The 13,190-nt window shown below is 32.9% G+C and overlaps 2 protein-coding genes across 2 annotated transcripts; both read right to left on the bottom strand.

The window, feature by feature from the left end:
- Window positions 1–982: 982 nt before the first annotated feature.
- LOC142544611 (putative F-box protein At2g36090) lies at window positions 983–2,226 on the bottom strand. The gene has a single exon (XM_075651641.1). The coding sequence runs from the start codon at window positions 2,129–2,131 to the stop codon at window positions 1,067–1,069; it is 1,065 nt and encodes a 354-aa protein (XP_075507756.1). The 5' UTR covers window positions 2,132–2,226; the 3' UTR covers window positions 983–1,066.
- A 3,250-nt stretch (window positions 2,227–5,476) lies between these two features.
- LOC142545708 ((+)-borneol dehydrogenase 1-like) lies at window positions 5,477–6,974 on the bottom strand. Its single transcript, XM_075653051.1, has 3 exons — window positions 6,867–6,974; window positions 6,586–6,636; window positions 5,477–6,395 (listed from the first exon to the last, which is right to left on the bottom strand). Exons 2-3 carry the CDS (start codon window positions 6,609–6,611, stop codon window positions 5,612–5,614), a joined length of 810 nt encoding a protein of 269 aa, XP_075509166.1. The 5' UTR covers window positions 6,612–6,636; window positions 6,867–6,974; the 3' UTR covers window positions 5,477–5,611.
- Window positions 6,975–13,190: the final 6,216 nt, after the last annotated feature.

The following is a 13,190-nucleotide window of genomic DNA, read 5'->3' as shown; positions in this document are numbered from 1 at the left end:
TCTTGCCATTTAGGACGAGATTGCGACTTGATTTGTTTCCAAATTTTTGGGGACTGACGAACGGCTGAAAAAACATGCACAACTCGCACCCGGTAACTCGGGGACAGCACAACTAATCGAACTTCGATCGTGCGATTCAGTTCGACTCGGGAGGGGGAGACTGGTGATACCCCATGGATGAGCCCACTACCCCTGGCCCATCCCTAGCCCAAATGGAAGACAGGCCCACCAAGGGCCCAGGTATTCTCCTATAAATACCAGGTTTGGGTGTTCAGTTGATGAATTCACTATATTGTTTTCAGCAGCACCCTTAGCTGCTCCCCCATATATCCTCAGTCTCTGACTGTAGCGTCGGAGGGGTTACGCCATGACACCCTCCTGGCCCCCTCCTAACGGTCTTATTTGTGATTTCAGGCCCAGGGTAATTCTGAAGCCCGTGTCTGGACTAGTGACGCTCGCTGGGATTGGACCCTCAATTTCCCGTGAGTATCATCTTATAATTTATTAAAAATTGCGAATCTTAGTACAAGGTGTATAATTAACGTATAATTTGGAATCGCTTCTCTTATATATGACATTATATACATTTTTTGACATATTATAATTATATATTTTACAAGAGACGTGATAATACAAATAAGTCATAATTAAATTATTTATTGGGAACCTATCCATAAGAACGTGACATCTCGAAAAGAAATATAATCGAGAAATTAATCCTATTTCCGTAAATCAAACTAGAGTACGTATTTTATGATACGGTTTCACGAATCTTTATCTATAAGACAGATCAACTCTATCGATATTCACAATAAGGAATAATATTTTTAGCATAAAAATAAATATTTTTCATAGATGACCCAAATAAGATATCAACATCACAAAATACGACTCGTGAGATTGTATCACACAAATTTTTGTCGTCAAATTAATAGAAATTGAAAATGAAAATAAATCAATTAATTTTAATATGGTATTTTTTTTTTTACACATTCATATGATTTTGTACAATATTCTTTTTCTTCACTCTACATATATTTTAGTATCCTATTCCTTTCCTCTTTCTCTACGCTGTCAATCTGCAGAAAACAAACAGTAAAAAGGTAACCAAAATGGAAACCCCAAAACCCAAGCAGAACATATCCAAAGCTTCCTCAGTTTTCACCTTTCTCTCTTTTATCTCCCTCCGCATCTCCAGATAATCCTCGTACCTCAACTTCGCTTCACTGCCCTTTTTGCACTCCAAAGCACGGTGAAGAATGACCAGACTGTCCTTCCCGTTCAAGTGGACTCCATCCGTGTCTTCCATTTCCAAGCTCACTTCAATCAACTGCATCTTTCCGCAGTCGGAGCCGCCGAGAGTGACAGCAGAGCTGCACAGTACGTAACCGTTTTCAGCGGCCAGGATTGAAGCAAACTTGATCTTCACTTCCCCGGTGAGCCAATGGCGTTGAATTTTGACGGGTTTGTGGGAGGAGAGGTTCACTGCTCTCCGTGAGATTGGGTCGATCAGAATCCAACTTAGAGTCATGCCGTTGATGATATCTGTGGACGTTTCGTCTCCTGATTCTGGGTGTTTGATGGGAGCGGGGACAAATTCTTTGGGCTCTAGGAGATCAATTCTGAACGGTGAGCACCGGAACCAGTCGCTTAATGATTCTGTTTCCTGGTCTTTGGAGAGGATTAGTTTGTCCTCGTAGTGAATATCCACGGATGAGATCAGCTCCGAAGGTGGAACCGTGGAGGTGCTGATCAAACTCTGCGTAGCGTTTGTAAAAGCGCGCGAGAAAAAAGCACGAGAGCCACCGCCGGGAAAAGTGGAGATGACGTGGGTTACGCGGGGAGAGGTGGTGGAAGGCCATTTGGAGTGGCATAATTCAGTCCAGAGGTGGTTTTGGGAGGAAAGGTGGCGGAGTGTTGCGGAACAGCTGGCGGCGGAGGCGAGCGCTGGGCCGTCCAAGCGTGTGAGAACGTGGGATTCTATGACATGTGGAGGCAAGGCGGAAAATCCGGTGGTTTCTACTATCTCCACCGTGGCGTCAGCAGCGGTTGGCGGTGGTGAATTGACCATGATCAGTTTTTTACGGTGGCTGATTTCTTTGAATAGAAGACTGGAAACTTTGGTTAACATTTGGTCATTATATATTGTCGAGATATGGAGTGGTACAATTACCAAATTAGCCTAGCATGTATGCTCTTTTGTTTTCTTTCTTTTTTTCCAGTTCAAAAACGAAGTTTAATTTAAGATGTGAAATAATTTCATTAAATAAAAATTTCATATAAATACATCCATTGCTATTGTATTGTACATGTTTGAAACGCAATAATTTACAAAGAGACACAGTAATGATTTTTTTCTCGGTTGTATTTTTTGACTTAATTCGAATTTTATACATAAAACAGTATCTAATATAATTCTCTACATGATATCTCATTTATCACATTTTATTGAAAATTAGTATCGGGTCGGTTTTCTCGTTATTGTCTAAATTTCAGAACATTATAAGAGCATAAACACTATCAATAAAAATTATAATGATAAATTATATTTTATTTTTATATCTGCCATATTACTGAAAATATGATATCGTTCGATGAAAGTAAAATTGGTTTTAGTGTAATTTGAATACAGGGCTTCCGCTTACCAAGTTTGGTGTGGTCAGCCATTCAACAACTGCGTGCCGTTATTAGATATGAAGAATAGTTTGTTTACATTATTAATCCTACAAATATAATATTTATTACACCAATTGGTCATCGTGTAGACCATCATTAATTTATTTCCCAAAAATAAACCTTTTTTCATTTTACCACGAAAGAACCAGCATCATCGTTATTGGTCGGTATAGTCAATATCTGACCGTTTGACTTGGCAATTATAATAATTATATAATATATGCACAATTGATTACCGATGATTTATAAAATTTGAGTCAAAGTGTAACACATTTATCGAATTTTACTCCATATATAAATATAAATATATATTAACCTTCTATTTTACGTTTGGAGTAAAATTCGATAATTAAATGTTATATATATATATATATATTGTTTAAAAGAAATTAAACCTAATATTGCAAAAAAGAGAACTATACAAGACAAATTTTATTCCGAAGTCTTTAAGGTTTTTTGTTTAAAAAAAAGTATATAATTAATTAATTATTGTTTCAGATAAAATTTTAGAGTTAAAAATTTTTAACTCTAAAATTTTATTTTAAAAAATAAATATTTAATTACATATTTTTTTAAACAAAATAAAAAGTATTACAAATAACTTAAAATTTATGTTTTTTCACGTTTTTTTACCAAAATAAAATTTATTTCACATACTTAATCACACTTAAATTGTGTTTTTTCATGCTTAGAACCATGACGATCATAGTTTATTAATACTTAGCTTAAATACCAAATCTCCGAGTAAAAAAAAAAAAAAAAACATATCAAATATTAAATATTTAATAATAAGAGACGAAGCCAAAGTGGGCTCGGTGGGTGTGGTCGTCTCCCTCGATTTTTTACTTCACTTTCATTTCCTTAAAATTTGCATTTAACTCCTAAAATTTTTAATATAATTTTTTGCCTACTTCATTTTTCTGGCTCCATCCGGTTTATAATTAATCACACATTCACACGGATTATTTTATACAACGCTATTATCTCATATGATGCAGTCAAATGTTAATTTTTGAATCATCAAAATTTCCATAAAAATAAAAAAAGACAGCATATGATCAAATAAAGACTACCAATGTAGCATAGTAAACCCCAATTACACTACGTAAATTACCTGCGTCTATCCATAATTAACAGTACCGTCTTCTCCCATGCAATACGTCAATCCCCTTGAGTTGTAAACATGTTTAAAAATAATATCGATACAGAGTTCCTGAACATTAGTCCCAGAGTCTCCGTGACTGCTATGTCTCCGAATTAGGTGATATTTCAATCTACCATATTTTCTTGATCTCCATCATGAGGAATTTCAGTATTTTTATGTATACCAATTGCTCGATGAAGTGCTTCAGTAATTTAAGAAATGATTTCCTTCTGTAATTGAATTGAATCCATTATCTGTCATCTTCAAGAGCTGATTTTGATGACATTACACAGTATATTTATAAGTATACTCTTTAAAAGTGATTAATGGGTGGTGCTTTCCATTCTTCTTCTTTCTCTTTTTTTTTTTATCACCCGTTTGTTCTTTGAATATGCAGGGTGACGAGCCACAATGAAGGTGAAAGTCGTGTGCAGGAAAGTTTTCAATTATGTTCGGCATGATCTCAAGGAAATAGCATTTCCTTCCCTCTTTGCCTGCTCCACCTCACGTCAAGAAACGTCCTGAACTTGCATGGAAAGACCGATACCTCATTAGTTTCCTCGTCGAATATTCTCTATTATTGTTTATTCATGCGTGAAATGCTAATTTTATTGCATATTCAATTGTTAATTTAGGTGCTGATGGAAGCATCATTACTATATGCAGCAAGTTGGGTCGGGGATATTGGCCTAGGACTCAGGCCAAATGATTACAGGACAAAAGAAGATGGCAGAGATATGTTGAATGGAATGGTGAAAAGTGTGCCCCAAAAGAGAGGGAACCATCAAAATTTGAGGATCTTGGTAAGGAACAGATACGAGATGATGTTCTGTAGTCCCATTAGCTCGCTTTCAAATACTTGGCACACAGCCTAACATGATGGAGAACTTCTGAAGATAAATTTTCATTTTAGGGGAGGAATAAGATGATTCTTCAGTGTGCATGGTGATTTTTTCCTTCAAAAGATTCTCAACTTTGGGGAGTAGCATATATAATGTCGTACTCCGGTGATGAATTAGGGGAGTGGAAGTTTCAACAAATTCTCGAGCCAAATCAAATTTTATGTAATCAATTTCTTTCTTTCTTTCTTATCGTGTATTTTGAAAATGTACACTGTTTCTGTCTTCCCAATTTTGTAAGTTCCATGTGCGTCAATTTTAATATATAACTGTTTTACTCTTGTTCGTTGTGACAAGTGTTCTCCGTATTTATCGATATCAAGTATTAACATTGTATCATAACTGCGACATATAGGTGTGGCTGCCAGAGGAGGAATGGAGACATTAAAGCCAGCATTGCAGCGTGTTTACATGACTATAGCCTCTGCTTATAGCCTCTGCTTATAGAGATGCTCTAAGAAGTTTTATCGAAGGTATACAATAAGTTATGGAGGAGGAGGACGATGGAAATTCTCAACAAGGAGAGAGGACACACATGCACCACAAACTTTGAACTCGTAGGCCGTTGTTTTGAGAAGTTGCAAATTTATTAAAATGAGTTTAATAGCATTTTTATTAAACAAAAAAATAGAATTTTTTGAAATCTGAGGAAAAAGATGTTATTTTTGGTTTATAAAAATATCAAAATAAGTTAGTTTATATGTCTCAAACTTCTTAATAAAATAGTATGCTTAGTAACCGATTAAAGCACAAAGAATTCAATAACCAAAATTATTTATTTATTTATTTTTGTTTAGATGGAACTGAGTACACTCAAGAAAATAGCATTGCATTATGTATATCGTCAAACTTTCATCATATCCCATTGCTGATAGAAGACAGAAGAATTGGATCACCTCGTACTAGCCCTCATCAAAGTAGGGTTCACCACACTATACCCACCATCCACCACGAGATTCAACCCGCTCACATAGGATGCCTCATCACTAGCCAAGTAAAGGGCAGCTTTTGCAAGATCCTCAGCCCTCAAGACTCCCCCTTTTAGGTTCCCCACTGCTCCCATGAACCCTTCAAATTGTCTCACTTTTTCCTCGCTTTGATCACTTCCAGTCAACACCCCGAATGGTGAGATGCAATTCACCCTAATCCCGTGAGACCCCAACTCCGCTGCCAAGTTGTTCGTCAACCCGACGATCCCATGTTTCGAAACCGCGTAGGAATGAGTGGAGATTCCGGCGATCTTAGTCGTGCAGCTCGCGGTGAAGAGTATGCATCCCTTTTTATTCGGGATCATCACCCTTGCGGCGTGCTTGGCTCCCAGAAGTGCGCCTACCAGGTTGACTCCCAGCATCCGTTCCAGGTCGGTCTTCTTCGTGTTGAGGATGCTCTCGAAGGCGCCGTTCATGATGCCGGCGTTGTTGTACATTATGTCGAGGTGGCCGAATTTGGAAACGGTGGTGTCGACTAGATTTACGATGTCGTCTTCGTTTGAAACATCGCAGTGGATGTAGCAGACGTGCGTGTTGGTGCTGTCCAGGTTGTTGGCTAGGTTTTGGCCGAGGGTGTCCTGGACGTCCGCGATCACGACATTCGCGCCGTTTTCGAAGAAAAGGCGAACGGTACTTGCTCCGATGCCGCTTGCCCCGCCGGTCACAATGGCAACCTTCCCTTCCAACCTAGATGTATTTTTATAAAATTAAATAATTGTTTAATTTCAAGAAATCAATAATACTATTTACTCTAGTGCTATCATTTAATCACAATATTACTCTAGTGCTATCATTTTAAAAATTTATCCTATATTTAAGTGAATAAGAAATTTAATATAAAGAAATATAATATTTAATTGGGTATTTGTTTTTTTACCTCCCGTGGACTGCGCTGCCGTTCATGTTGATTCCTTGGACAGAGAGTTTACTGCCAAATAACATCCACGAATATAATTATTTTTTTTCTGGAACTAAATAAAGGAGCCAAATTAAATATATAGCCAACGGAATTCAATTAAAGTACACATGGTATTTTGTATCCCGAGCAGTATAAATTTATTGTTATTGAATTCAGATTTTTTAAAATTAACGAAAAAGACGAGAAATGATTAATATTTCGGATTGAAGAAAAAATGAAAATGTTTTAATGACGCGTACCCCCGTGGAGACAGAAGCGGGTTCCGGCGAAATCTCTGAGGCTGACAGGAGAATTCTTAGCTGCTTTGTTCAGTTCCCTGCGTAGTTTGTGTATACATATATAGAGTAAGGGCAGGCCTGCAAATTGGATATATACCTAACTTGGATTATTCTGAACATTTCTACAAGTCAAAGTAATACAGCTATTTTATTCAATTATCCACCTTTTAAGGAGTGGGTGCCCGCTTTTGTTTTGTTTATTTTTCTCCTTTATTTGTTGATATCATGTGTTTTGAGTGGATTGATCTGGTCCTGATTTTAAAATTTTTTTTTCCCCGAGAGAAATAGTTTGTTATATTTAAGTCTCGAATTCAAGATCTTGTCTCGAATTTGTGAGACTGGTGTTATCCAAGATAATCTATCTATTATAATTATTCATGCAAGTGTGAATAAGAAATCTCTACATCCAAATAAGTTTGAAATTAGAGTCTAATCTTATGAAATTCTACATTTCAAATAGTTCAGCCGGAACACATCGTTAGGAAATTTGCTACAAAAAGTGGAAAACTTGTTAACAGACAAAAAGTTCAACTTAGAAGAATATAACATTAATATTAGGGATGTAATCGAGTCGAACCGAGCCGAACTCTTGAATGTTTGAGCTTGGCTCGTTTATAATCGAGCCGAGCTCAAGCTTTATTTAACGAATATATGCATGGCTCACGAGCTTATTCAAGCTTTTATCGAGCCTAAACAAGCTTAATAAATATGAATTATACATTTAAATTTTCATTAAATTAATTAAAAAATAAATTATATATTTAAAGAAATTGCTGCGTCCGAAATCACAATGGGGGCCTGGAAACCCGTAGTGTATGGGCTAAGAGCCCATTGAAGGAGACCTATATCCTCTTAGGTAGGTATTTTTGTTCGGAAAAAAAAAAAAGAGAGATGTTAGGATTTCTGGTTCGATGTTTGTCTCCTCTTCTTTCTCTTGCATGATTGGGCAAAGACGTCTTTAGCAAAATAAATTTTTTCATCATAAAAATATATTTTTCAAATATTATTATTTTTTTAAGGTCAATGCTTGTACTTTATTGAATATCTACAATGTCATTTGTTACGAGACGAATCAACCAAATAGGAAAATCTCCAGTCTCCCACACAAAATGAGAGGAGGAAGAAATAGCAAAAGAAGCGATCGAGTGTGCAACTACATTCGTCGATCGTCGAATATGGCTAAGTGAAGTGTAAGTTAAGGAGTCCAGAAGAATTCTGATATCTGTAGCAATTGATCCTACGTAACTGAGATTCTCTTCCAACTTTATGATTGCTTGCACGACTTGCATGGCTAGTAGAGAATCTGAAGTGACTTGATGAAGCGATAGGTTGTTCATTTGCGAGATCTTTAAACCGCTTTCAATAGCGATATGTTCATAAAAATATATTTTTCAAAGATTATATTTTTAATTGGTCATTAAAAGCCCTCATAGGAAAAAGCAACAATGAATTGATTACCGATGTGATCGCTTCAAAACCAACATTTAAATGATTCCTTTCAATTTGCATAATTTTTTTACTGAAAATAGTCTTTCTCCGTATTTAACAGACTAATTGTGTAGTAGGACACATATATCACTTAATGCTCTGTGCATTCACTTCAATGGAGGGGAAGTTGAGAAATTTTAATTCCCACTTTCGCTTCAATGTCAAATATATTCTTTTTTTCACTATGGATGTAGACTTCGTCTCACGGATATATAAATATATGAGACCATTTAACATGAGACGTAACCTTAGAAAAAATAAGGTGTGATCCAACTTTTGAAAACATGAAGTGCCAGATTTTGAGTAAATTAACATATTACAAAAACTCGGTGATTTCATTTTTATATTTTAAATCTTATTTTTCTTATGAATCTTTTAAATATTATTGATTATTGATGATTATTTTAGCAATATTTATTAACGATACTAGGAAACTAAAGAATTAGTACTTAGTCATTTCAGGAAAAAAAATTCCAAAAATATATTTATACGAGTGTTTGCAAAATATAGGGATTGATGGGTGTAAACGAATATAACATGTAATTTTAGATCAGAAAAAATACTGGACATAAGAGTATTTAGAAAATAAATTATTTTATTTTCCAAATTATCATAATCACTTTTTAGCAATAAGAATCAAGATGACACTACCTTCTGGGTTTGAATTAACCCGATTAAAAACATCAAATAAATTTGGTTAAAAACACAAAAAACCGATTTTTTAAAATGAAAAGTGAATAATCAATTTTCTTTAGAGGTTGAAAAATCTTTTCTAATATTTGAATTTTAGTTTGACAAAAACTTGTATGAGACGGTCTCACATGTCGTATTTTGTGAGACAAATATCTTATTTGGGTCGTCCATGAAAAAATATTACTTTTTATTCTAAGAGTATTACTTTTTATTGTGAAAATCTGTAGGGTTTACTCATCTCACATATAAAGATTCGTGAGACCGTTTCACAATATACTTATTCTAAAATTCTTGTGCTCTGTCAATTTGCAGAAGTCTTTTATTGCAAACGAAATTGTAATATTTTACTAATAAATTTAAGTAAATGGTACTGAAATGCAATGAATAAAAAGTTTCATTGTTCAACTGATATGATTTTTACGATCTGAATTTTTCAACAGAACTATAATGTATCATTTATTTTAAGGCTTTTAATACATTTTCCAAAAGCGTGACTGTAATTAATTAATGACCAATAAATTCACAAAAGAAATTTTGAAAACACCCATTCTTATCAATTTTGGAGGGCCTACATATATTACACAAGCATCTTCACCAAACCAAATTAATAAATATTTAATAAAACAAAATGTTACGTAAATGTATTTGAGATTATATTTTGGTAATTAAATTATAATACATGGTTATTAGTAGCTCTTTTGAACAAAAATTCCTCGATCTTTTCTTTAAATTGTTCAAAGGTTCATGGTTTTTTTTTTCTTTACTCGATTTTAAAAACACATTATATTTTAGTATAATGTCTTAAAACATAAATTTTTCTTGTACAAAATAAATTAAATTGACTTCATCATCCATCAAAACTTTTAAATGCCCTCATGAATTGCCGGGCATCATGAATTGGAGGCGGTGAGGAATAAAGCTAAAGGACATTAATTTTAATATATTTTGACGGGAAAAAATTGTAAATTTGGTTATTTATGTTTTTTTTTCAGATTTTAGTACTCTGTGTTATCAAATTCAGTTTTATTTCGTCATCTTTGTTTTTTTTTTTTTTTTTTGCAATTTTAGTCATTTATCAATGTAACGATGTTTTGTGTCTAGTGTAACGTAAACACTTCATTGAAAAAATGATAAATATTTTAAAAAAAGAACAAAATTTCTAAAAACTAATTAAATAAAATTTGAATTTGATAATATAGTAGATCAAAATCGTAAATCATGAGATATAGAAAACGAAAAAAAATCCTTATTTTGATAATAAGATAAAATGTGTGTGTACAAATCCCATTAGGAACCGGATACTTCCCTCTTAAAAACCACACTCTTTTAATCCTACTTTATCTTATCATAAAATAATTATTAAATGCTTTTTGAAAAAATAATTATTAATCTATATCGGGAATTTTGAAGCATTATATATTTTATATAATCTCCCGACAGACAATTTATTGGTCATAAACGCGAATATTTATGTTGTGTTGTGATGTGATATGAGGGAGTGACAATAGCAATTTCCTTTTAATAAATTGCTAAACTAAAAGTCAAGTCAATATCAATAATTAATGAATTAAACTTATAGTTACAGATCCATAGTTGTATAGTCTACTCCATTGTCTTTCTTTAAATTAAATTATGAAATTAAAAACTATTTTCTTGTGCCTATGTTTTCACTGAGCAAGGTTGGGCTTGCAATGTAGTTTTTGAAAAAGGATGTAACAATAAAACAAATGTAATAATTGAGAGTAAATCTCTTGTTAGACGTTCTTACGAATCTTTATCTGTGAGACGAGTTAATCCTACCGATATTCACAATAAAAAGTAATATTTTTTCATGGATGACCCAGATAAGATATTTGTCTTACAAAATACGATCCGTGAGACCGCCTCATATAAGTTTTTGCCAGTAATTGAAGGTTGTTGAATTTAAATTAAAAATTACTACCCGACTCACATCTATAGTTCCGAAATAAAGTCATAGAGACGTCATAAAAGGAAAAAAAACGGCGTTTTAATTTAAATTTATTATAATATTCCGGTAAGGAGCCAGACCAATCATCGTATATATACCAATCATGTATACAGTTGCGGAGCCAGAAATATGGCTCTGCCAGATCTACAATTTCAAACTATAATTTTTTTAAAAAAATTTTAAATTGATCTACTCGGGCTTCATATTATTGCAAAATTATACAAAATTTATATATAAATTTTTTTAAAAAATTGGATCACGCGGACTAAAACTCGGGGATACATGCTCCGCCACATGCATGTAGATACATAACATGGAGCGTAATAATTGTATTTACTCAGTAGAGCAATCGAAATGTGATAGATATTTGAACTGATTTATAGTTTAAAATATTTGAGTTGTACAATCACTATCAACTATCACTCGGTCTTATAACTGATATCAGAGTCAATGTCACATGTTTGATTCTCATTGATTTCAATAAGTATAATTACTTAGACAAAACAATCGAAACATGGTTCTTGATTTGTACAATTTAAAAGATTTTAGTTAAATTGTTACCATTGACTATAATTTTTGGTAAATAGAAAAATGTTTGGTCCTGCACATAATAATTATTATGATACAATAAAATATGAATAATTAATAAGTCCATAAAGAATAGTAAAATCTACATTTTGACATCATGTATGTATTTTCGTTCCATTTAATATTATACTCCTTTCTTGATAGAATGCCGTTTGATCATTAAGAAATTTGTTGCATCGATTTCCTTTTCCATTAATATTTACAATAATGTTCGCTTCTTTAAATTGGTTTTTTTAATAAATAAATTGCCACATTTATTTATATTCATATGTGGTATATCGCTTCTTTCTTTTTCTTTTTCTTTTTTTAAAAACATAATCCCTTATTTTTTTATTTATGAATATTTTAATTTGGCAGGCCCAGTACCGCCCAAACAAGCATCGAAGTAAACATTTTTTTAGCAAGAGGAGGAAATATTAAGGCTTAAAATCCAACAAATTCGATGACTTCGGAATCATATTTTCACAAATATATGACGTAATGAAATAGGAAACGTTGGTATCATAGAAAATATATGAGTAGATCTCTTGTGAGTCACGAATCTTTATCTGTAAGACATGTTAACCTTACCGATATTCACAATAAAAAGTAATACTTTTAGCATTAAAAGTAATAATTTTTCATGGATGACCCAAATAAGAGAGTCGTCTCACAAAATAAGATCCGTGAGATCATCTCACACAAATTTTTGCCAAAATATATATGTTCTTATGACAAAATGTAAGATCATATCTTTATCAGATCTCGCGAACAAGAATTTTAATAGACTGATGAAATAAATATAAACTCAGCTTTTTTTACACAAATAAATACAAACAAAGAGTTTTTAATAATCGCGATATAAAAAAGTCAAAAGTTTAATAAATTTAATTGCTAAGGATATATTCTTACTTTTTTTAGTAAAATTTTTATAACTTAATATAATATTTCATATATTAAATAACGTTTTCTAATATTCATAATCAAAATTATAATTTATCACCCAAACAAGATAAATAAATTTCCTAAATCACCGAGTTAAGTATTACATAATATTTCACGGGATTAAAGTATAAAAATTAAAAAGATTAAAAATGATATATTTCCCTATAGTAAATAAGGGTTATTCATAACCAAAACGTAATGTAAAAATCGAAAATGTTTATTTCACCCCATGAAAATTAAATAGGTGTTTAAGTCCTTGAATTTTTATAAAAAAAATTGTACAATCTACTACTGTCAACACTATTTTTTTGAATATGCACTCGTAATGACTAAGAAACCAATATAAAGCCAAACATCGTTGTATTGTGTGGATTTGGAGGTACTTACACTCAATAAATTATGGATTTGACCTAGAGCTACTCGGTTTGAGTGTCGTGGAAGATGAAATAAACCATTATCATAAGTGAAGTAAATGAGATACTGTTAAGAATGTGATTCGAACTCTCCGTAGATCAATGACAATACTAAGTCGATAAATCACCAATAAATGACATGTACCGAGAAACAGGGGAATAGTATCAACAAAACCAAAATTACTTCCCCTAGTAAACATACTATGAGTA

The sequence above is a fragment of the Primulina tabacum genome, chromosome 5 (genome assembly GCF_025594145.1).
Source record: "Primulina tabacum isolate GXHZ01 chromosome 5, ASM2559414v2, whole genome shotgun sequence".
Taxonomy (NCBI): domain Eukaryota; kingdom Viridiplantae; phylum Streptophyta; class Magnoliopsida; order Lamiales; family Gesneriaceae; genus Primulina; species Primulina tabacum.
Note: the sequence above shows the minus strand (reverse complement) of the source record. Positions and strands in the feature narration are given on the sequence as shown.

Bases quoted from the DNA above. Each gene is read 5' to 3' on its own strand.
- LOC142544611 (XM_075651641.1), bottom strand. From the start codon at position 2,131: ATGTTAACCAAAGTTTCCAGTCTTCTATTCAAAGAAATCAGCCACCGT.
- LOC142545708 (XM_075653051.1), bottom strand. From the start codon at position 6,611: ATGAACGGCAGCGCAGTCCACGGGAG. The intron at 6,396-6,585 runs GTAAAAAAACAA...AAATACATCTAG, and splicing joins GGCAGCGCAGTCCACGGGAG to GTTGGAAGGGAAGGTTGCCA.